At 49.3% G+C, this 22,361-nt stretch overlaps 1 protein-coding gene across 6 annotated transcripts in view; it reads left to right on the forward strand.

Moving 5' to 3' along the window:
• The window catches only part of ARHGEF4 (Rho guanine nucleotide exchange factor 4), a 296,513-nt gene that overhangs the window by 269,979 nt on the left and 4,173 nt on the right, over positions 1–22,361 (forward strand). For 3 of the 6 annotated variants that reach the window (XM_043576411.1, XM_043576413.1, XM_043576414.1), the window contains 6 exons: positions 4,912–5,051; positions 16,892–17,071; positions 18,109–18,285; positions 18,359–18,538; positions 20,717–20,949; positions 21,237–21,366. In XM_043576411.1, coding sequence (XP_043432346.1) covers positions 4,912–5,051; positions 16,892–17,071; positions 18,109–18,285; positions 18,359–18,538; positions 20,717–20,949; positions 21,237–21,366 — 1,040 coding nt within the window. Of the gene's footprint in view, positions 1–4,911; positions 5,052–12,523; positions 12,776–13,048; positions 13,219–16,891; positions 17,072–18,108; positions 18,286–18,358; positions 18,539–20,716; positions 20,950–21,236; positions 21,367–22,361 lie in introns of those variants that run through there. The other 3 variants (XM_043576416.1, XM_043576417.1, XM_043576412.1) reach the window with 3 other exon arrangements.

A 22,361-nucleotide genomic window follows, 5' to 3' on the forward strand; every position in this document is an offset into this window, starting at 1 on the left:
TTTTTAAGAATTTTCAAATCTCCACATTAAAGCAATAAACAATCTAATTAGGAAAGAGGCAAAAAAAAAAAGACCTGAAGGAATACTGCACCATTAAAAATATATGGGTGACAAATAATCACATCAAAAAATGTTCAACAGCACCTGCCCTTTGGGAAATGCAAAATAAGACCACGATGCAATATCACTGTACACCTATCAGAATGTCTAAAATATAAAATTGTGACAATACGAGATTCAGGTAAGGATTCTTAAGAAACATACATTACTGGTGAGTATGTAAAATGGTACCCCTACTCTGGAAAACTGTTCTGCAGTTTCTTAAAAAACTAAACACTTGGGGCACCTGGGTGGCTCAGTCGGATGAATGTCCGACTCTGGATTTCAGCTCAGGTCATGATCTCACAGTTCGTGAGGTCAGGCCCTTCCTTGAGCTCTGCCATATGACCTGGCAATTACACTCCTGAGCAATTACATTCATCCCAGAGAAATGAAAACTTATTCTTAGTACCTTTATTTGTAACAGTGTAAAATTGGAAATCACTTGGATGTCCGTCAGTGGGCTGAATGATTAAACAAACCTGTAAACCCATTGCATGGAATACTAGTAAGCGATAAAAAGGAATGAGGTTTAAATACAAACAACTCAGACAGATCTCAAGGGCCTTTGGCTGAGTGAAAAAAGTCAACCTCTAAAGCTTACATACTGGTTGCTGTGGTGGTTACACAAATCTACACAGGTGATAAAATGACTTAGAACCATATACACACATTGTACCAAGGTAATTTTCCTGGCTGTGATATTATATTAGAATTCCATAAGCTGTAATCACTATGTGAAGGGTACACAAGACCTCTTCACTACTGTTACAAATTCCCTACACTCTATGGTTATTTCAAAATAAAAAGTTTTTTTAATGCTCTAGAGGAGAAGGTATGCCACTCAGAGAACCTTTGATGGATTATAGTTTGTTTTAGATGTGTATTGCAGCTACATTTTTTATAAAGACAGAGTCCTCATCTCTTATAAATATATACTACAGTATTTACAGATGGAATTATGTCATATCCTGGATCTGTGGAGAGGGGATAAAGATGAAGCAAGATTGCCCTCATGTTGAGAATTGTTGAAGCTGGATGATGGGTGTACAAGATTCATTTACACTGTCATCTCTTCATTTGTACATATTTCAAACTTTCCATTATAAAACAATTTAAAAACATAAATGAAATAAAAATGATGAGGGTTCCTTGGGACTCTTGATTGCGTGGGTCAGTGGCAGAACTATTAGCTCCTGCCCCTAAGCTGGGCTCAGACCATTGCTGCCAGGCTAGAGCAGAGGGCTTTCTCAGGTCAGTTCCAGGGACAGGATGCTGCTCTCAAGTCACATGCTTCTGTTTCCATATTCAGCCACGTGCATGCAACTTTAACTGTATTCCTGGTATTGGCTCTGCCAGGCCTCATAGGCTCTGCCTTCAACTATTTCTCTTCTAGGCCTCTCTGCGTTCATTTATTCATCTCTCCACTTTTTTATTCATCTGTTCTATCATTCCTCTGTACACCATTCTTCCACCCATCTGTCTACTCATTCATTTCTTTAACACTTACAGAAGTCTACATCAATGAATAAGGCATGGTTACTGCCTTTGGGAGAGACAGTCAGACAATGCAATATATAGGGGACGTATGATAAATGCCATAACCATTGTCTGTACAAAGCACCTCGGGAGTGAAATAGAAGCCGATGTCAGTCCTTGGAGTGATGATGTCTAATAAGACTTGCACAGAGGAGGTAATGCTTGAGGTGAGTCTTGAAAGTTAATATTTTCACCTATGTTTGGCTCACCCGGGTAATCCGGGATAATCTCCCTATTTTGAGGTCAGCTGGTTTGCAGACTTAATTCCATCTGCAACCTTAATTCCTCTTTGTCATGTAAAATAACATATTCATGGACTCCAGGGATTAGGATTTTGACATTTTTGGGGGTCCATTACTCTGCCTCCCACAAGAATAGAGTGAACAACTTGATTTAAGGACAGAGCAAACATTATGGATCCATAGGAAAGGACCATCTATTCCACAAATAGTGCTAAAACAATCGCTTATCTTTACAGAAAAAATGAAATTGGATTCTAAAGGTTCTGGACCCCATTATCATGTGTGCTCCCACCACCAAGCAATTCTCAGACACCAGCGAGGTGTCCTACGATTAACTCAATTCTCACACTCTCTACCTGGAGATAGCATCAGATCCCACAGATTAACAGGGCTCAGTCCTGTACAACTACCCTTCTTCTCCCACTTTGGACACTAGTCACAAACTCCAGGTGCTTCTGACCAACAGGCTGTCGATTGGAGGTTCCAGCTGACTCCCACCTTGTGTTCAAGTAATTTGCTAGAGCAGCTCACAGTACTCAGAGAAACATTTTACTGACTGATTACTGATTTATTATAAAAGGATATAACTCAGGAACAATGAGATGGAAGACATGTACAGGCAAGTAATGCGGGAAGGGTCACAGAGCTGCCATGCCCTCTCCAGGTATGCCACTCTCCCAGTCTCCGTGTGTTCACCAACCAGAAAGCTCTCCAAACACTGTCCTTTGGGTTTTTATCGAGGCTTCATTATGTAGGCATGATTGACTAAATCATTGGCCATTGGCTATTACCTCAACCTCCAACCCCTCTCCCTGCCCCAGAAGTAGGTTGGGGGATGGGACTAAAAGTTCTAAACCTCTAATCTCAGGGTTGTTTCCCCTGGCAACCATCCCCATCCCTAGGTTACCTAGGGGCTTTCTAGAAGTCAGATTAATGTAACAAAAAACCTTTATCTCTCTTATCACTGGATATTCCCAAGGGTTTTAGGAGGTCTTTGCCTGGACCGGGTGGAAGACCAAATATATATTTCTTATTATAAATCACAGTACCACAGATTCCAACCCACACAATACACGATATACAATACACAAATATATTCCCAGTTGCATAAAAACTTGATGTCAAAAGAAAAACTATAGGGGGTACCTGGGGGGCCCAGTCAGTTAAGTGTCTGACTCTTGATCTCAGCTCAGGTTTTGATCTCAGGACCATGAGTTCAAGCCCCACGTTGGGCTCCATGCCGGGCATGAGCCCTACTTAAAACAAAACAAAACAAAAACACTATAAAACATTGAAGAATAACATAGGAAAATATTGTAACTTTGAGGTAGGGAAGAGTTTCCTAAACACAAAACCATATAGGACAAGATTGATAAATTTGTCTATATGAAAATTAAGAACTTCTGTTCATCAAAAGCAATTTAAGGAGACAGGACAAGCCACAAAGTGGGAGACCATATTTTTGATACATGTGGGTGACAAAGATTTAGTATGGAGAATGAGAGCAGTGTATGTACATATATATATATACATAGAAATAAATTTTTTTTACATTAATGATTACATTAAAGACCAACAAGCTCAGTTGACATAGATATTTCATATGAAAGGAGATACTATTGACTCATAAGTATAGGTAAGGTGTGTTCACCTCATTAGTGATCAGAGACGGGTGAATTCAAACCACAGTAAGATATGGTTCCATACCCATCGGCCTGTCAACAATTTCTGACAATGCCAGTCCTCAGAGTGGTGGGAACATTCATACACACTGTTGGAGGTCTTAAGTGGTAGAATAGCTTTGGGAAACAGTTTGGCATACCTACAACCCAGGAATGCCAAACCTGGGCATACGCCCCCTAGAGCATGAATTCACACCAGGGGTAATAACTTTGCCAAAGGGGGGAAAAACCTTAGGTATTATGATAGTTTGTGGCTTTCCAAAGAGCCACAGAACATAAAACAAACATATGGTATATTTGTAGTATTAAATTTTCATTGAGATGATTAGGAAAACCATGTATAAAAGGCTCTTTAGGGGTTAATAATGAGAAAGAGTTGAGAAACACCGTCCAAGGTGAAACTCTGAGCCATGTGCCCAGGAGGTTTGTAGGTATGTTTGCAATGCCATCGTTCACACTGGCAACAACACAGAAAAGCACCCAATGTCTCCAGCAGTGCAATGGGTATGTAAAATGTGACGTATTCATAAAATGCAAGATTGTGCAGCAGTGAGACTGAATCAGTCACAGCTGCATAACCCCAAAAAAAGCTGTTGAGTAAAAAAAAAAAAAAAGTTGAATTAAAGAAAGAAAGGAAAGAAAGAAAGAAAGAAAGAAGAAAGGTCATTCAGTCAAAGAGAAGCTACTGGATGGTCCCATTTATGTAAGGTCAAACCATGCAAAACTTGACATAAATAAATGCTAAATACAGCATGGGTATGATTTATAGAACTTTGAAATATTGGATAGCCCTAAAGGAAAGAGAGAAGAGAGGGGAATGCAATTGGAGTAGGGCATACAGGCAGTTGAATTCTAAGACTCTGGTGTTTTTCTTAAACAGAGTAAGTACTATGGGAGTTCATTTTATTAATTTTCTACCTATATTTAAATGTATATACTATATATTTCTTTGGAGATATATATATATATACATATATATATCCAAATACATATATTCATATATATATATTTCATAATAAATTGTTAGCATTATTCTTAAGGGCCTTCTATCAGACTTGGCATGTTGGTTCAGATGGAGGGGCTCTTGAGTGCCATGCTCTGGCAGACATATGAGTTTCCTTGTTTATGGAGTTGGTGGGAATTGAATGGTGATTACAATGATGGGGTGAAAGTCAACCAGTGCCCTCTTTCAACTAGACAACGATTTTGCAGCAAAAATGGTGTGAGAAACTAGTTCCCAGGTCTTCTCCCTCCTCTCGAAGGAGCATTTATCCTGAAAAAGGTCATCTCCTTCTCTGCCTGTCCCTCTTCCTCAGCTCCTCTTTGCCAGCTGGTGTCTCTCCTTCCAGCTATCCCTGATGGAGTTCTGGACCCGGCCATCCGTGCTGACGAGGCAGGGAGTGAGGAGGACCTGTATGAGGACCTGCACAGCTCCAGCCACCACTACAGCCACCCTGGAGGGGGTGGTGAGCAGCTGGCCATCAATGAGGTAGGGCCAGGGCTGCATGGGTGAAGGGAAGGGACTGAGACAGATGGCTTGGCTGTCAGGATGAGTCCAGCATGCTCACACAGACCTAGATGTCCACAGGCTCTGTGTTCCAAGCAGATGGCAGTGGCACCAGCATGCATACAACACCATTTGAGCCTGTGGTTCTCCGTTTAGGATGTGGTATCTGCTAGCAGAGCTAACCCAAATACAGGGCCCACCCCTCTGCCCTTATGGACCTACAGGGAACCCAGAATGGCAGGCATGACTCAGGACCTACAATCAAAGTGTACTGGTCTATCCTACCCAATTCCTGGATGCAGGAACTCTGCTTGGTGGGAGGAAGGCCAGGGCTTAGCCCCCTCCCTCCAAGAAGTTTTCAGGACAGGATTGGGGGGAGTGAGGCAAGTGAAAATTGATTTCCTTCCTGTTGACTCCTAGAGCTCAAAACTTATTATGGTTGCTATGACAACTGTGTGCAAGTTACTCTTTTTTTTTCTCTTTCTGTTCCTACCTACGCAGAAGAAATTAGTGACAAACTTCCTCTAGGCAAAACTGGTTCCCATACCGAGGACTCCTTCTGCATTGTCCAAGGACAGAGAAATTTTGAGACCTTGACTCCTCTCTTTTTATCACTTATACTCCTATTTTCTCCCCTTCTTCGCTTTTAATTCGGGGGTGGGGGGCATTAAACATAATGTGGTCCATAACCCACATCCATAACAACACCATGTTCTCTTCCTAGTCATGAGCTACTATCTATTAATGCTTCATCAAAACCAGAATCTGACCACCCAGGATCTTACACCTCGGAAGGGATCAATTTACAGTTTGAGTGAATGAGTGGGCTGGTGGGCTTCTCAGAAACCCTCAAGGAGTGTCCTGTCCTTATTACCTACTTACTGGACAGATGGTTACAAACTGTTGATGGTGGATGAACTCTTTCCCCAGGCCCAGCTCTGAATAAATGATTTAAAACAGTCATTGAATAATGCTTTATTCAAGATCCATTTGTTAAAGAATACATATTCAAATAAGTTAAATAAGTTGATTTTTCCAATACATAAAGCCTTTCTTTAAGTGCTTCTCATAGGTTATTTTGAATGGAAGATGTCCTAAAATATGTCTTCTTAAGCAGAATTCACAGATAATGGTTTTTCTTGAAGTCTCAGGCTGCCCTCCTCAGTCTTGGGCCCCAGCCCTGGTGGAGAGCAGCATGGTGTAAGAGGGGAGAATCCGGACTTTGGGGCCTCCCACTCCTGGATGGGAGTTCCTCCCTGCCCAGTACCCTGCCTGGCGTAAAGCTCTGAGCAGCTAACCCTCTGAATTCTGGTTTACTTAACTGTAAACAAGGATAGCCATGAGCTTACATAAGGACTAACTGAAATAACATAGATAACCTGGCATATGGTGGGTTATCCAGCAATGAGGATGATAGTGAGGAAGGAATGCTAACATAAAGCTTTTAGAGACTCTGAACAGTTGTGGGGATATTTGATTAGCCATCAGTGCTGCATTGTTAGAGGTCTTGTGTCTGCTTTTCATTGTTGTGTATCTCCTACTTGAGGGTGAAATTCTGGTCTTTCATATCTTGCTGCTGGTAAGGAAGTGCCTTCTGGGGCCCTTGACAAGTTATTCATTCTAAAAGGTTTTGGATAAGGAAAGCCAAGAGCCAGGAGTGCTCTAAGAGAACCAATAGCTGCTGGCAGAGGGCACCTTTATGAAGGAAATAAAGGTAATTTAGATCATGAATTGGATAGCACCTATTTTAGCTGCTTAGAGACTTTGTTTCTTGTTTGGTTCAAAGGTCTTTCTTGGTATCTGAGTAGACGGGGGGTGATGTTGTATCTTATGTTTAAAGTGCTTGGTGCTTCAGGGTACTTGTCTTTCCTGGACATGCCCCTGTGGGGAAGGACATGTCACATCATGCAGGAGGGCAGCCAGTCAGACTGGGGAGCCCCTCTCCAGTGATGCAGCAGCGAATGCAGGTGTCAGTGTCCACCAGGCTGCTCTCCTTCATGAGACCCACCAGCACTTCTAGATCCCTTTTCAGGGCAACATAGCATGAAGGGCAGGGCCTGGGTTTGGAGGCTGGCAGCACTGCATCTGCCCCCCCACCCCCACCCTGCCACTGGACAGTGGAGGACATGTGGCCAGTCATCCAATCCTCAGGGCCTCAGTTTCCTCTGGTGGGATGGGTGTGTCACTTGAGCTGCACTGGCAGCTACAGGAGGGTCACTGTCCCCAGGTGTATAGGGGACTTAGGAAAGGCAGCACCCATTTGTCAGCAGCATTGAATAGACCCACTTTATCAGAAACTGAAGAGATATAAAAGGTGATTCTGCAATAAGGCTACTTCACTTGGCCTTCCAAGAGCAGTGAAGCCCCACCATGAATGCCCTGAACACACCAGCACTCACTGCTGGTACACATGTGTGGCAAGCTGATTTGCTAGGGTCAACATGAGTTTCATACTTAGAGATTATAGCAGCAACAGATGTCAGAGAAAAATCCATACTAAAGAATATTTATCTTGCTCTAAAATCACATATTCACTTATATTTTTTAGACACACATATCATGTTCTAAATTGTGACACTTTCTCGTTTGTATTGACCTCAGAAGAAGACACCACATCTCAGTTTCCTAAACAGAAGGGAGTTCAAACCATCCAGTCCAAAGCGCAGTAGACATAGGGGAGAATAGTGAAGCATTTTTGTATTCTGGGTACAGAAGAAATGAGTGCATGTGCTCACAAACACATGCACATGCAGGTTTATGAGTGTGATGTGTATATGTGTGTGTTGAATGCATGTGACATATTTACTGAGCATGTAATTACTGTCAAGTAATGTCCCAGGCCCTGGGATACAGAATATATAGGAATGTTGAGAGTGGGGACAGGCAGTGCATGTCTGTGCGCTGACAAAACTGAAAAGGGACACAATATCATATTCATTCTGTATTCTCTGCATCTCACTTGTGCCTTGCACCTCGTGATAGTCCAGACTCTGCAACATGAGTTAACTGCAGTGCCTAGTTCCTTTTTTTTTTTTTTTTTTGAGCGTCATGCGGTCTGGTACCTTGTCCAGATGCCCATGACTGAGGCCTATGTCTGTTTGGCCAATTCCTCACCCTCTTCCCGGCCTTTCCCAGCCTTTCCCTGCCTCACGAGGCTCTGAGCATACTTTGCTGGGCTGGAGTCAGGCATGAGGGTATCATTAGCCCAAGGATTTTTTTCTGGGGTTGAGGGCTGAAAGGAAGAGGTGTCTTCTTTTCATTTCCACCAGTCCTACACCGCCCCCACCCCCTGCCCAGTTGTGAGATGGGACCAGAGGAGGGGAGGGCATGGCTCCTGGCCTGGGGTCTTCTGATGCCCCCTCCGTTGTGCTGTGGGTGGCAGCATCTCCCCTGGGGGCCAGGTCATGGCTGCATTAACAAAGGGCGCATGTGTGGAGCCAGTCTTCCCTAGTTCTGCCCACTACCTGACTCTGGCTCTGAGGGTCTTATTGTATCCAGGTTTGCTCCAAGCACCTGATGTCCCTGCTCTAGGAGGGCATGGAGGGGGCGTGCCAAGGACAGTTCCTGGATCCTCCTGCTGAGAAGAGATAAGTGTGAACTAGAGGGCAGTCAGACATAAATCTTGTCCTCTAACCTGGGGCTTAGAGCATAATAGGAGCTCTACCAATAATTAGGCCAGCGGGTGGGAAGCAGGACTGTCCTGGCCCACAGGCCATAGGGTAACCTGAGGATAGAAGACAGTCTTGCCATCCTCAAGCTCCCAGAAACTCTTTGTGGAACACTAAGAGGACACTCAGGACACCAGGCCAGCTTATGACCTCCCCCTCCATGGAGATAGTCTGACCTTCTCTCCAGGTGTTTCTGTCTTCCCCAGTGTCTGTGAGCCTGGAGATCCATCCCAAGGCCTACCTGGCTCTGGTACCCCTTGTGGCACCAGCCCAAGGGAAGAGCCTGATACTGGTCAGTGCCCCAGATACCTTTTCATGCCTTGTTGTTGGACAACAACCTCACTTAACTCTCCATGAGATGGGGTAGCAGGAGACCCTGGGCCAGGACTGTAAGTTGTCTGGTGGCCAGCACACCCAGAGCAGTTTTCCTCATCCATCCCCAAGCCACAGTGCTGGGGGCTTATCCCTCATCTGTCCAAACACCTATGTCACCTGTCCATCTCCCTGCCAGTCCTGCCACTGGCAGTGCCTCCCTGCAACTCCCTGCTACCTCCTCCACTTACCCTCCTCTCCCTGGCTTGGAACCATCCAGTTTGAACCCCTCAAGGGCCAAGGCCTTTGCTTTCAAGCTTTTCTGGCTTTGCTTTTTTGGTCATGAAACATACACAAAAAGGACTTTGCCATTGTGTTCCCTGCTATCACCCCAGTTCACCAGGATCAAAAGTCTGGGTGCTGCCCGGCAAGGCAGTGGCCACCTCTTAGGTCTTGGTCCCAGCCCAGGTTCAGAGGTTCTTCTGCCCCAAGGTGGTCAGCTACAGGGGAGACAGAGGTCTTGTTCAAGAAATGGGCCATGGCTGAAGCCCTAAAACAGGCCTCTGGGGCCAGTACAGCGTCAGGTAGAGTGCTATAGACCCACAGCCCTCAGCACTGTGCTGACCAGTGGATTCCCAGAACTGTCCTCTGTGCCTTTCTTCCTTGCTGTCCAGTGGCTCTGGAACCACAGGGGAACAATGAAACATCTGGCCTAAAGTCAGGACTTCTGAGCCACACCCTACCAAGAGGGCATGTCACACAGTCTTACAGAGGAGCCCTGGGATTTGGGGTGGCTGGGAGCCTTTGATGCCTTCTGTTAACCCCACTATCCTCCTGAGAAATTGAGGGAGCAAATATTGAGCCTAGTTTTCTGAACTGAAGAGAAACAGAAAAATGACTTTCCCCTCACAACCAGACAGATGGGAACAGAACCTTCAGATCTGAGGAGGGCAGCCAGCCTCTCTAGATGTAATCCTAGCCCTCCCCTGGCACACACACAGGTACCCACATGCGCACATATATCCTGGCACCTGCTTGGGGTGTTCAGCAGGATGGTGGTGTCCACAGGTGACTCATCTGTACTCACTCACATGCATGTAGTACCTAACACACAGAAACCTCAATATACAGGAAACAAAGTCACTCATGTGTGAACACCTGCCTCTGCACAAATTCCATGACTCCTTCTGACCCAGGAGGCCGTAGTGTTGAGCATGGAGCCTGGAAATCTCTGAGCAGGTCTTTCTGATCTGCTTTTAAGTCTCCTTGGCCAGCTTGGCTGCATCCTTCTGATCCATCAGAGGGGCATGGTGACTGTGACAGAGCACATCTTTGTGGATGGAATGATAGACACCTGCTAAGTGTACAGCCTCTGTCAGGGAGGCAGTGCAAATTCCCCAGGAGGGAGCATAATAGGAGTTGACATAGGATACTCCTGCATAGCTGACACAGGATTTTTTTAAAAAGCTGCTGAACCACATGCAGAAGAATGAAATTGGGCCCTTAACTCACACCATACACAAAAATCAACTCAAAATGGATTAAAGACTTAAACCAAAAACCTGAAACCACAAAAGTACTAGAAGAAAATAGGGAAAAGCTTCTCGACGTTGGTCTGGGCAATGTTATTTTGGATATGATGCCAAAAGCACATGTAACAAAAGCAAAAATAGATACGTGGGATTACACCAGGCCTAAAAGCTTCTGTACATTAAAGGAAACTATCAACAGAGTGAAAAGGCAATCTGTGGAATGGGAGAATGTATTTGCAAACCATATATCTGATAAAGGATTAATATCCAAAATATATAAGTAATTCATACAACCCAGTAGCAAAAAACCCAAATAATCCATTTTTAAAATGGACAGAGGACCTGAATAGACATTTCTCAAAAGAAGATATACAAAATGGCTAACAGGTATATGGACAGATGTTCACCATTGCTAATCATCAGAGACATGCAAACCAAAATCACAATGGGATATCACCTCACATCTCTTAGAGTGGCTATTATTAAAAAGACAAAGGATAAGTGTTGGTGACAGTGTGGAGAAAAGGAAACCCTTATAAACTATTGGTGGGAATGTAGATTGGTACAGCCAGTATGGAAGCTCCTCAAAAAATTTAAAATAGAATTATTATGTGATCAGCAATCATATTTGTGTGTGTTCCAAGAAAATGGGATCAGGATCTCGAAGAGATATCTGCACTCCCGTCTTCTCTGCAGCATTATTCAGTAGCAAAGACATGGAAACAACCTAAGCATTCATTGCGTGATGATTGGACAAGCAAAATGTGGTTTATATGCCATGGAATATTATTCAGCCTTTAAAAGGGAAAGCCCACCATTTGTGACATCACGGATGAACTTGGAGGACATTATGCTAAGTGAAATAAGCCAGACACAGAAAGATGAAAAGTGTGTCATCTTATTATATGTGTAATCTAAAAGTCAAACAAACTCATAGAAGCAGAAGATAGGGGATTTCCTGGAGTTGAGGGAGGGAAAAATGGGGACATGTCAGCCAAAGTATACAAAGTTTCTCTTGTGCCAGATGACTAAGTTCTGGAGATCTAATGTGCAGCATGGTGACCATAGTTAAGGAGTACTGTGTTGTATACTTGAAGTGTGTGAAGTGGTTAGATCTTAGTGTTGTCACCACACACACACACACACACACACACACGAGAGGTGATAGGGTAATTAGCCTGACTGTGGTGATTATTTCACAATGAATACCTATTTCAAAACATCAAATTATATCTCTTAAATATATACAATTTTTGTCAGTTATACCTCAATAAAACGGTGGCGGGGGGGGGGCGAGAAGGGGAGTAGCCACTGAAGAAGCCAGCTGCTTTCCGAAAGGAACAAAATGCTGCTGGGATGGGTCAGTAAGGAGAAGTCCTGAGTCAGGACCTTCCTGGAGCACCTCCATGTGGGTGATGCCTCGGTCTGTCCTGACTCCACCATCCCTGTATTCCTAGGCGCTTTTATGAGTGAGCAAATTACCTGACCTTTGCGAGATGCATTGACTCCTGAAGTGGGGGCCACGACAGCTCTTGGTATTAGGGATCAGAGCCCCTGGCCTATCCCCATGGCCCGGTGCCCCAATACTGTGAAGCCTTGAGGCACCCCCCACGCACCTCCTCCCACGCCCTGCCCCGAGCGCAGCGTGGCTCTCCGCGCCCGGTCAGTGCGGGGTCCCGGATCGCCGGGAGCGCGTCTAGGTCCCCCTAGGAACCCCACCCGCCTCGTCAGGAGGCGCCCCTGGCAGGCCGCCTCGCACGCCCGAGCCTCCTCACCCCTCCCACCCCAGCTCCCCCGCCCTTGCGGCCGGCTCGGTTGCTAGGGCTGCGGGGCCTGGAGACGCGGCGCGCACGTCGCGAGCTGAGCTGGAGAAGCCCCGGGCCCGGCGACCGCAGCGCTCCGCCCCCCTCCGGGCGCTCCGGGCCGCCCTGCTCCCGCCCTATCGCGGCGGGATCTCCCGTCCGCAAGGGGCTGGCAGGCCGGGGCCATGGCCAGAGCCCCGCAGTCCCGGCGACGCCCCGCGGCGCCCGGCAGCGCCCTGCGCGCCTTGCTGCGCTGCAACCTTCCCCCCGGCGCCCAGCGCGTGGTGGTCTTCGCCGTGCTGGCGCTCCTGGTCCTCATCAACGTCGTGCTGATATTCCTGCTGGCCTTCCGCTGACCGCCCGGGCAGGGCGCCGCGGGGGATCGCGCAGGGGTGAGTGGCGCCGCGCCGCGGAGCATCTTCCTTTTCAGCCGTGTCCTCCTCAGTGCCCGCAGTGGCCGGAGGTGCGCCGGCTGACCCCGCCTGGCCCTGGTGCCCCCCTCCTCTGCCAGCTCCATGTGCCACGGCCCGGTGTGTGCGTGCGTCCCCCGGGTGGTGCGGCCCTGCAGGTGACTCTGGGGCCTGGTGACCCTTGTGCCACGGGGTTCTTCTGCCTGTCCTTTGTGCCGTGCGCGTGTGCGTGTACCTAAAATGGCGCGTCTCTACGTGTAACTGAGGATGCGGATGCAGCTGTGGACACGGCTGTCTGTGGTTGTCTGGAAAGTGTACGTGTGACTGCCGTGTGCGCAGAACTGGACATGCGTTTCTGTGTGGGTTGAAAAATGGGGAGATGAGTGGGTTCCTGTGCACGTGTCATCTGCCGTTGCTTTATCCAGGTTAGTGGTCTCGGCCAGCGTGCCGCTACTACGGGTAGAGCCCTGCCTGCATCCCTGGAACGTGGGCACTCTGAACACCCCCTCTCCCCTGCTGGGCCGCGGCCTGGAGGAGCTGAGCCATATTCCTTCCCAGACTGTCTGATTGGAATCCTCCACCAGCCTGCATGTGTGAGAGAGAGGAGGAGATAGGACAGGGTGGGCATGTGTGAGAGAGAGGAGGAGATAGGACAGGGTGGGAAGGGTGGTGAGTGGTCATCAAGAGCAGCTTTGAGGTAAAGCCTGGCTTCCTCCAGCCTGTCAAAGTCTCCAGGGCACAAGACTGGATCCTGCCCCCTCCCTCTCCCGACCTGCCCCCGGTAAACAGCCCATGCCTCAGAGCCAGCTTCTGCTCCCCACTGCCAGGCCAAGAATGAACCTGCAACCCTTGCCCCTCAGCCTACTGGACTCAAATCTGGGTTTCTGTGCAGCCGTACCTCAGACAGAGAGCTTCAGGAAGGGCCTCTGCCCAGAAACCCATCTAGTGTGGGCCCTGATGGCCTCTGGACTATCCTGGAGGTAGAATGCATGTCTGACCTCTTGGAGCTATATTTTATCTTGGTGACAGAGTGCCGCCCTTTTGTGGATCTATAGAGGAGCTTTGTGGCCCAGGGAGAGCACATGGTTACTGTGGGCATCAGTGAGGGAGACCAGGGGATTTGCTGAAGACTGTGAGTCTGTCAGGCTAACTCCTGTGCACAGCAAGGTACTAGGACAAGAAAGTGACAAATGTGACCAACCCCACCACCACCACCACCACCACCACCAAGGGCTTCTGGATGACTGGACAAGGCAGGTATTGGGGCTTGTCCATAAAGGTCAGAAACCATGGTCTCTCTGGGAAGCCTTACCTGTTTGTCCCATACCTGGAGCCCTTCCCCCCATAGCTATACAGGAAACCACTCTGTAGGATGTGCACCTCTCTGCAAGGGCTGGCAGAATAAAGCAGAAGGGGGAGTCATTGGGCCTTACAAGAGGGGCTTTTGCTCAGGGCTCACTTGAGAAAACCTGGAGTTAGGAGGAGGCACCTGGCCTGGTTAATATTAGTAGGAAACAACCTGGGGAGAGAAATGGTGGGAAGCTGGGCTGTGTGGGTATGTCTGCATTGCTTCCTCCCTGCCTGGGCTCCAGCAGTGAAGGCAGCATCCATGCTGTCCTAGAGACCTGCATGTGTATGTAGCTGGTGTGAACTGAGGGTGGAGAGCATATACCTGCAATATGGCATACTGTTCTCCGGAGATCAAAGTGTAGCATCCTGTTAGTGAGTATGTAAATGTGTGTTGGCAGGTGCATGTCAGGGTGTGTACAGGAAGAGGGGGGGTCTCGGAACACCCGCCTCTCAAGGATCAAAACTACCCAAATAGCCTATAGTTACATATTCCCTCCATCGTCATGCACACATTTGCCTGATGTCATACACACCCTCTGTCTTTATGCCCACACTCATCCATCGTCACACACACCTTCGGTCCTGATGCACATGCTTACCTGTGATCACTGTCCCTGAAAGAGGACATTCACCTGCAGCCCACATTCTCATTGGCTCACCCACACCACCCTTGAGTACTCTGTTTCTTCCTTGTCTTCAGGCAAGATCTTTCAAGGCCAGGAGTGGTAGCCTGCTTGTGTGGAGTGTGCCAGCTATGGGCTGCCCAGTCTAGTGCCTGCTCCCTAGGTACAGCAGGCTGGCTCCTTTCATGATGCCTTGCTGAGTCCTCTGGTCTCATCTTGTCATATTGCAGCCAGGAGGTCTTGATCCTGGGGGCCAGGTCTTCTTGCAGAACAGGACATACCTGTAGTATGTCTTTTTAGCTGGGATGATTGCAATGGTCCCTTGAGGAGGCATGCAACCCCCCAGAAATAACCCAGTGCTTGGTGCCTGTGGTCTCTGGTGGGCCTTGGGCATCTGCAGCCCCTGAATGGCTGTTGCGTGAGAGTAAATGTGCATATAATCATTCTGAGGAATGATTTCATCAGGGTTTGGAGTAGGTTCCATTCCCAGAACACATAAACTGAAGGTTTCTGAATGTGCTTGCTCAGGCCCTACCCTAGGGAAGGTTCCAGCCTGAGTGGGCTCTGGTACCAGGTGGCCTGCCCTACCCTTCACTCTGCCCATTCAGGGTTTGGGGGAAACATTTTAGCTACTGGAACTCTTAGGTGAAGACCCAGCTAGTCTTGCTGCAGCCCTGCTCTGGTTCCCATTTCAATCTGAAGAACACACACTGCCCTGGGAGCACCGAGGAAAGGTCCCATTGGACCTGAAGCCAAGGGAGGATTCACACTCATGAATGGGGGCAGAGGCAAGCAGCTCAGAGGAGGAAAGAGTTGGCGCAGACGGCCTGACTGGTGATGCTCTGCAGTAGTGACTGCTTAACCAAAGAGCCAGCCCATGGCTGTGATAGAACCAACACTTGGTCCCAGCAGAAAGGGGCATAGATCTCACCTCTTGTATAGCCCCCTGTCTACCCTTCCTCTTGTCCTAAGCACTCAGGGCCATTCATTATTCACGGAGCAGAAACTGAGCCCATGTTACAGGAAAGCAGGTGTCAGCCCAACAGGAAATGGAGCTCTGAGCACAAGGGCTGCCTGGGGGCTTGGGCGGGGGGGGGGGAGGGGGGCGGCGCGGAATTCCCTCTCCTCCTGATGTGAGGTCCATGATAGGAGCATCGCTCCTGATGTGAGGTCCATGGCCATGTTGGAGTAAGGAAACACACCAAGTTATTTCAGCAGAGAGAAATTAATATAAAGAATTATGAGCCAGTTTTAAAGTACTTGACTCCATAACCCAAGTGCACAAGAACAATCCTGAGGTATCTGTTACAGAGGTAGCAGCTGCAAGGTGAACCTACCTCTCCTACAGCTAGGGAATATAGAAAAGAGGTTGGAGTAATTAAAGCTGAGGATCCTGTAGGGCATGAGACCTAGAAGTCTAAGGATAGGTGCTGCTCAGCTAGTGCTGGTGGATGTGGCAGGGGAGGGCCAAGAGACCGGTTCTGCCAGTGTTGGAAAAACACTGCAAACCAGATCCAGCTACCGTGATGGCTGGGAACCGCTGTCCCTGGGAGGAGTGGTGCTGTTGCTTGCCAGGTGACCTCACAGGTAATGCAAGTCCACAAGAAGCCAGCAGGAGGGAGCAAGCCCTTCTCCCTCCAGCCTTGTGGTACCCTCCAACACCACATTTGGAGAACCTAACAGGGAGCAGCTGGCACAGAAGAAATGTAGCTTGCTGTGCCCAGCCCCAGCATCACAGAGCAGAGAAGAGATGGTAAATGAAGCTGAGAACAATAATTTAATCACTAGTCCAATGGGGATGGGAGGAAGGTGTGCCCTGTGCAGGAGAGTGAGCAACATGCTTGCCTCTCAGATTCTGTGGCTCACCAGTATTCTAGTGGTCAAGTTCACTTCAGGCTTCATCATGAGCCCTGCCAGTCCAGACATGCCCAGGGCATAGTCCTGTTCCCTGAAGAATGGCTGGCTCAGGAGGAACCTCCGTTCACTCCTTTGTAACATGAGTCAGGATCCCCTCTTCTCAGGGCTGCTGAGGGGTGGGGGGCAGAAAACAGGAACACCCTGCCCCATGAGGAGGTCCCTGGCAGCTTTACCCCACTGATCTGCCTATCTGTGGCTCTCTTTACAGCTCATCAGTGATGGCAGTGTGGTCTGTGCTGAAGCACTCTGGGACCATGTCACCATGGATGACCAGGAACTGGGCTTCAAAGCTGGGGATGTCATCGAAGTAATGGATGCCACCAACAGAGAGTGGTGGTGGGGTCGTGTTGCTGATGGCGAGGGGTGGTTTCCAGCCAGCTTCGTACGGGTATGGCACCAGCCTATGCTTTCTCTGGGTCCATAAGGAGCCAACTGGCTCTGCTCAGAAGTGCAGACCTGAAACTGCTCTGGGGTTAGAGGTGCTGGGCATGGACCCCCACCTACCTATGGCTGTGCTGGGACTGCAAGACTGCGGGCTGGAGATGGGAGGTGTGGAGACCGGGATGTGAAGAAGGCCAGCCACAGAATTGTGACACAACCTTCCTCCACCTGCAGACCATCACAAACTCTTGCCTGCCCCACCCCTCCCACCAGGGTGCCCTTGGTGTGCAGAAAGGAATGGGTCAGAAACGATGGTGTGTGGATTCCTCCAGGGGGAATCTGCATGTTAGAATGCCACCACCACAAACAACTCGGTGTATCAGGCATTTACTAAACACTTCAGAAAAGTTGGATAGGCATCTCAAACTTCCGCAACGCTCTGGGAGCTGGGAACAGCCACTTATACCTGAGAAAATTGAGGCTTGGACAAGTTAAGTCGTTAGCACAAAAGATCACAGGGAGGAGACCCAGAACCTACCTATGGTGGCCTTTGGTGTCCAAGGAAGGAACCCGGGTACCCTCAAAGGCCATGCAGAAGGCAGTGGGGAGTAGAGTTCTCAGACCTTGGGTTTCATTGCTTCCCCTGCCCCAGACCTCATGGATAAACGGCCCATTGTCCACCCCAAGCCTGTCCTAGTTCCAGGTCACAGAGCCAGAAAGGCTCCAATCACCCATTCACTTCTGTCACAGGCCCTAGAGGGGCTGGAGTGAGCAGGCACTGGTTCGGAAACCCCCTAAAAGTGAGCATCCACTCTGCTCCCAGCACAGAGTCCAGCACCAGCGTGGGAGGGGGAGGGGGACAGAAGGCAAGAGAGAGGGAGAGGGACAGAAGCTGGCGCCTCTGGAGGGGCTGGCGAGCCTCCGGTGTTGGGGGCAGGGGGCTGCCATGCCTACCTTCCTCCCAGCCTCAGTTCACCACTGCCCCCACGTGCGGGCCACAGGGGCTGACCCTCCGGGCACTGACTGGCCACGTGCTGCCTGCAGCTACGGGTGAACCAGGACGAGCCCACCGACGATGACACGTTGCGGGCTGGGGACGGCGGGGCCGAGGATGGAAGTGTCGAGGCACAAAGCAGCAAGGACCAGATGCGGACCAACGTCATCAACGAGATCCTCAGCACTGAACGGGACTACATCAAGCATCTGCGGGACATCTGCGAGGTGAGGCCTAGCAGGAGGTGCGGAGGGTGGCGTGGGGGGACCAGAGAGAGACCTGACGGGCCATGGGCTGCAGGGCTACATCAGGCAGTGTCGCAAGCGTGCTGACATGTTCAGCGAGGAACAGCTGCGCACCATCTTTGGGAACATCGAGGACATCTACCGGTGCCAGAAGGCGTTCGTGAAGGCGCTAGAGCAGAGGTTCAACAGGGAGCGCCCCCACCTGAGCGAGCTGGGCGCCTGCTTCCTGGAGCACGTGAGCATGCCCTGCCCCAGCAACCTGTCTGCCCAGGGCCCATTCTCCAGGCCTCCCAGCCAGGCAGTCCCCCTCTGCCCTTCTTTGCTGGTGGTCCCCACTCCCCTGTACACACACACCCTGGCCCCCGAGCATGTAAGCCACCCTTTGCCCTTGGCTCCCATTCCTGCCTCCTCGCAGACAGAAGTGGGCCCTGCAGGCTAAAAGCCCAGGCAACTTGCTCTTCTCTTCCCAGAAGCTTCCAGGCCCCACTCCCCTAGTACCCAACCGCCTTCACCCTCCAGCGCTGTTTCAGCAATGTCTCTGCTTCTTTGGGAGGCAGACCAAGTCAGAGAAGGCTCCTTGGAGCAGGGGGCCTTAGGCATCAGCGGAAAAGGTTTTCTTGGGCTACAGGAAGTAGAAGGCAAAGCTGGGCGGGGCCACCTGCTGAGCATCCTCAGAGCTGTCATAGCAGATTCTGGGCTTCCTCACACAGTAAGAAAACTGGAATTTGTGTAATGTGTAGCACTTACTTCCACTCTAATGCCAGTTGGATTGGTGATTTAATTGGATTTAATTGGATGGTGTGGGCTAGATGGACTCCTGGCCTTGCCTGGTAAGGAAGCACTTGTTTCTGTCTCCTGTGGCATTTATGTGGGGTTGAGCAGAGGATGCCAAGGCCAGCCCATCAAGGACAATATGGGTTCCTTCCTGGCTACTACCAGTGTATGTGGGGGTGGGGGTTGAGGGGGCTGTTGGAAGGGCCCTATTACCTGGCTCCAGTGGCAGGAGAACTGGAAGGGGAGACCTTAGATTCCCTGAGCAGGAATGGGTAGTGGGGTCAGAGCAGCTGAGTGAGGTGGGATTTGGAGCCAGTTATGCAGCAGGCAGAGTTGTGATGGGGGCTGGAAGGGAAGGATAGGCACTTTATCAACATCACCCAGTGTGACCATCACAGCAACTGGCCAGTGAGCTTACTGCTGTTACCCTCCTTTCCCACCTAAGTCCATGAAGTCCTAGTCACTAAAGACCCAGTCTTTCTCTGGGTCAGGTAGATAGAACAACAAAAAAAAAAAAAGAAAAGAAAAGAAAAGAAAAGAAAAGAAAAGAAAAGAAAAGAAAAAAGGCACAGTGAGTCTCATGCGCCTCATGTGTGTGTGTGTCTCAAGACACACACAAGGGGCACCTGGGTGGCTCAGTTGGTTAAACATCTGACTCTTGATTTCAGCTCAGGTCATGATCTCGTGGTTCATGGGATTGAGCCTGGTGTCGGGTTCTGCCCTGGCAGCGTGGAGCCTGCTTGGGATCTCTCTCCCTCTCTCTCTCTCTCTGCCCCTCCCCTGCTCATGCTCTGTCTCTCTCTCTCTCAAAATAAATAAACATGAAAAAAAATTTTTTTAAACAATACACACACAATGTGGACATATCTGTCACATGGTGAATGGATAAAGTGGCACTGGCTGCCCAGATATGAAGCCAGAGCTTTGTGAGGAAGAAGCGACACACCAGGGGGCACAGCCATAGACCCTGGAAGCCATTTAATCTCCCTTAATCTCCTTCTGTCTCTCTCTTCCTCTCAATCCTTCTCTCTGTCCTTCTCCCTCCCTCTCTCTCTCCTTGTCTCTGTCCCTCCCCCTCTCTCTCTTCTCCCTCTCTCTCTCTTCTCCCTCTCTCTCCTTCTTTATCTCCTCTCTTCTCTCCCCTTCACTCTCCTTTCTCTCCCTTCTTCCCCCAATCCTCTCTCCTCTCTATCCTTCTCTCTCTCTTTCTTCCCCCCACTCCACTTTCCCCTTCTGTCTCTCCTTTCTTTCTCTTCTCTCCCTTCTTTCCCCTGTCCTCTCCCTCCTTCTCTCTCTCCTTTCTCTCTCTCTTTCTAGTTTTTGGCCTTGGTAGTGCTTCCTTATTAACATCATTGATTTCACCCAAAAAAAAACCTGACATATAGTCAAAATATCTGCTGAGAAATCTGGGTGGTGACAGGACACACACATGCCTGAGTTTTCAGGTGTCTAATACCCCTGTGTCTAATTCCACATAGCTTGTGCCCAGTGACATGGGTAGAGAGAGCCTGGGCCCTCTGAGCCCAGCTCCTGAGGGAAATACAGAGGCCCCTGCTCCCTCTCCTATGCTGTGCCCGAGTTGCCTGGGTGGCCTGAGGGAGCAGGAGGTCACCATCCTGACCTCCAGCTGTGCCCTCAGCAAGCAGACTTCCAGATCTACTCGGAGTACTGCAACAACCACCCCAATGCCTGTGTGGAGCTCTCCAGGCTTACCAAGCTCAGCAAGTATGTGTACTTCTTTGAGGCCTGCCGGTTACTGCAGAAGATGATAGATATCTCCCTGGACGGCTTTCTGCTGACACCGGTACAGAAGATCTGCAAGTACCCTCTGCAGCTGGCTGAGCTGCTCAAGTACACACCCCCCCAGCACAGGTAGGAGGCTGCTGGAGAGGGAGGGCAGTCTGAGGCTCTTCATGCCTTGGGTCAGCCAGAGTGTTGAGTTCTGACTGACAGCACATAGTAAAATAGTCCCTGCTGTCACATGCTGTCATTACAATGAAAGAAGAGGACAAAAATAGGATAAGTTCTGTGGCGCCCAGACGCACCGTCTGGCATTGACAAGTGAAAACTGCCAAGGGCATAGCCCCAGAGGGAGGCAGCTCCACAGCCCCTCTCTGCCCTCCCTAGTACAACCTTCTTCCATGTCTGTTATGCCCCAGGGACTTCAAGGATGTGGAGGCAGCCTTACATGCCATGAAGAATGTGGCCCAGCTCATCAACGAACGGAAACGGAGGCTTGAAAACATTGACAAGATTGCTCAATGGCAGAGCTCCATAGAGGATTGGGAGGTGAGGGCCCCACAGCTCGGAAAATACCGTGGGGCATGGCTCCTTGCTTTAAAATCATGCTTGCCTTTGAAAAATCTAGGAAGGAGCTGAAGTGGGAGTCATGCTCTGGGAGCTCGCAGTAGGAGAGCTGGTCCTCTGCCCAGGCCAACCCACTGGAGCATGCAGCTGCAGGCCTGGTGGCCTCTTTCCTGGTCAAGAGTGCCCAGCATGTGTGACATAGGATGCTGCTCCCAGTGCAGTCAGCTGGCCCAGCAGGAGGAGCTAGTCCTCAGCCCTCAAGGGACAGGCCAGATCCCCAAGTGGCAGTAACTACTGGGACTCCCAACAGAAGGGTTCAGGCCTGCCACAGCATGACCAAAAACGGATTGCCATGGGTTTTCATTCCATTCCTGATTCCATTCTTCAGGCTTGCACATGCCCCTTATATCCACCAGTCTTGCCTTCTGAAGCCACCCAGAGACCTGAACTAATGGGGACATTCCTGTCCTTTAGAGGCCTTCCCGTCCTGCTCTTTCCACCCCCACCCACCAGCCATAAAATGTTATGAAAATACAGATTCCTGGCCCCCACCCTAGGAACACAGAATTAGAATCCCTGGTGGCAGGGCTGAGCAGTGTAGTCTTTGGGGTTTTTTTGTTTGCTTGTTTTCTTTTCCTGGTGACTGGTTCTGAGGCCTAGCCCTGGCTAAGGACCCCTACAAACTCACTTATCCCAAACTGAATGGCTGCCAAGAACTGGCTATGGTTTGCATTTTCTAAGGAGGAACCAGAGTGAGGCTTGGCTTAGCCTGAAAGTTTGAGGTCTGATGATGGAGCTTCAGGTACTAACTACATTTAGCTAAGAAAACTTCATAAGCCCCTAAAGACAAGGCTCACAGGTGACTTGATCTAGGTCTAATTATTCTTGAGCATAGCACTGTCTAATCGAAGTATCATGGGAGCCACATGGGTCATTTTAGATGTTCTAATAGCCATCTGGAAACAGAAAAAAAGCAG

The sequence above is a fragment of the Prionailurus bengalensis genome, chromosome C1 (assembly GCF_016509475.1).
Source record: "Prionailurus bengalensis isolate Pbe53 chromosome C1, Fcat_Pben_1.1_paternal_pri, whole genome shotgun sequence".
Taxonomy (NCBI): domain Eukaryota; kingdom Metazoa; phylum Chordata; class Mammalia; order Carnivora; family Felidae; genus Prionailurus; species Prionailurus bengalensis.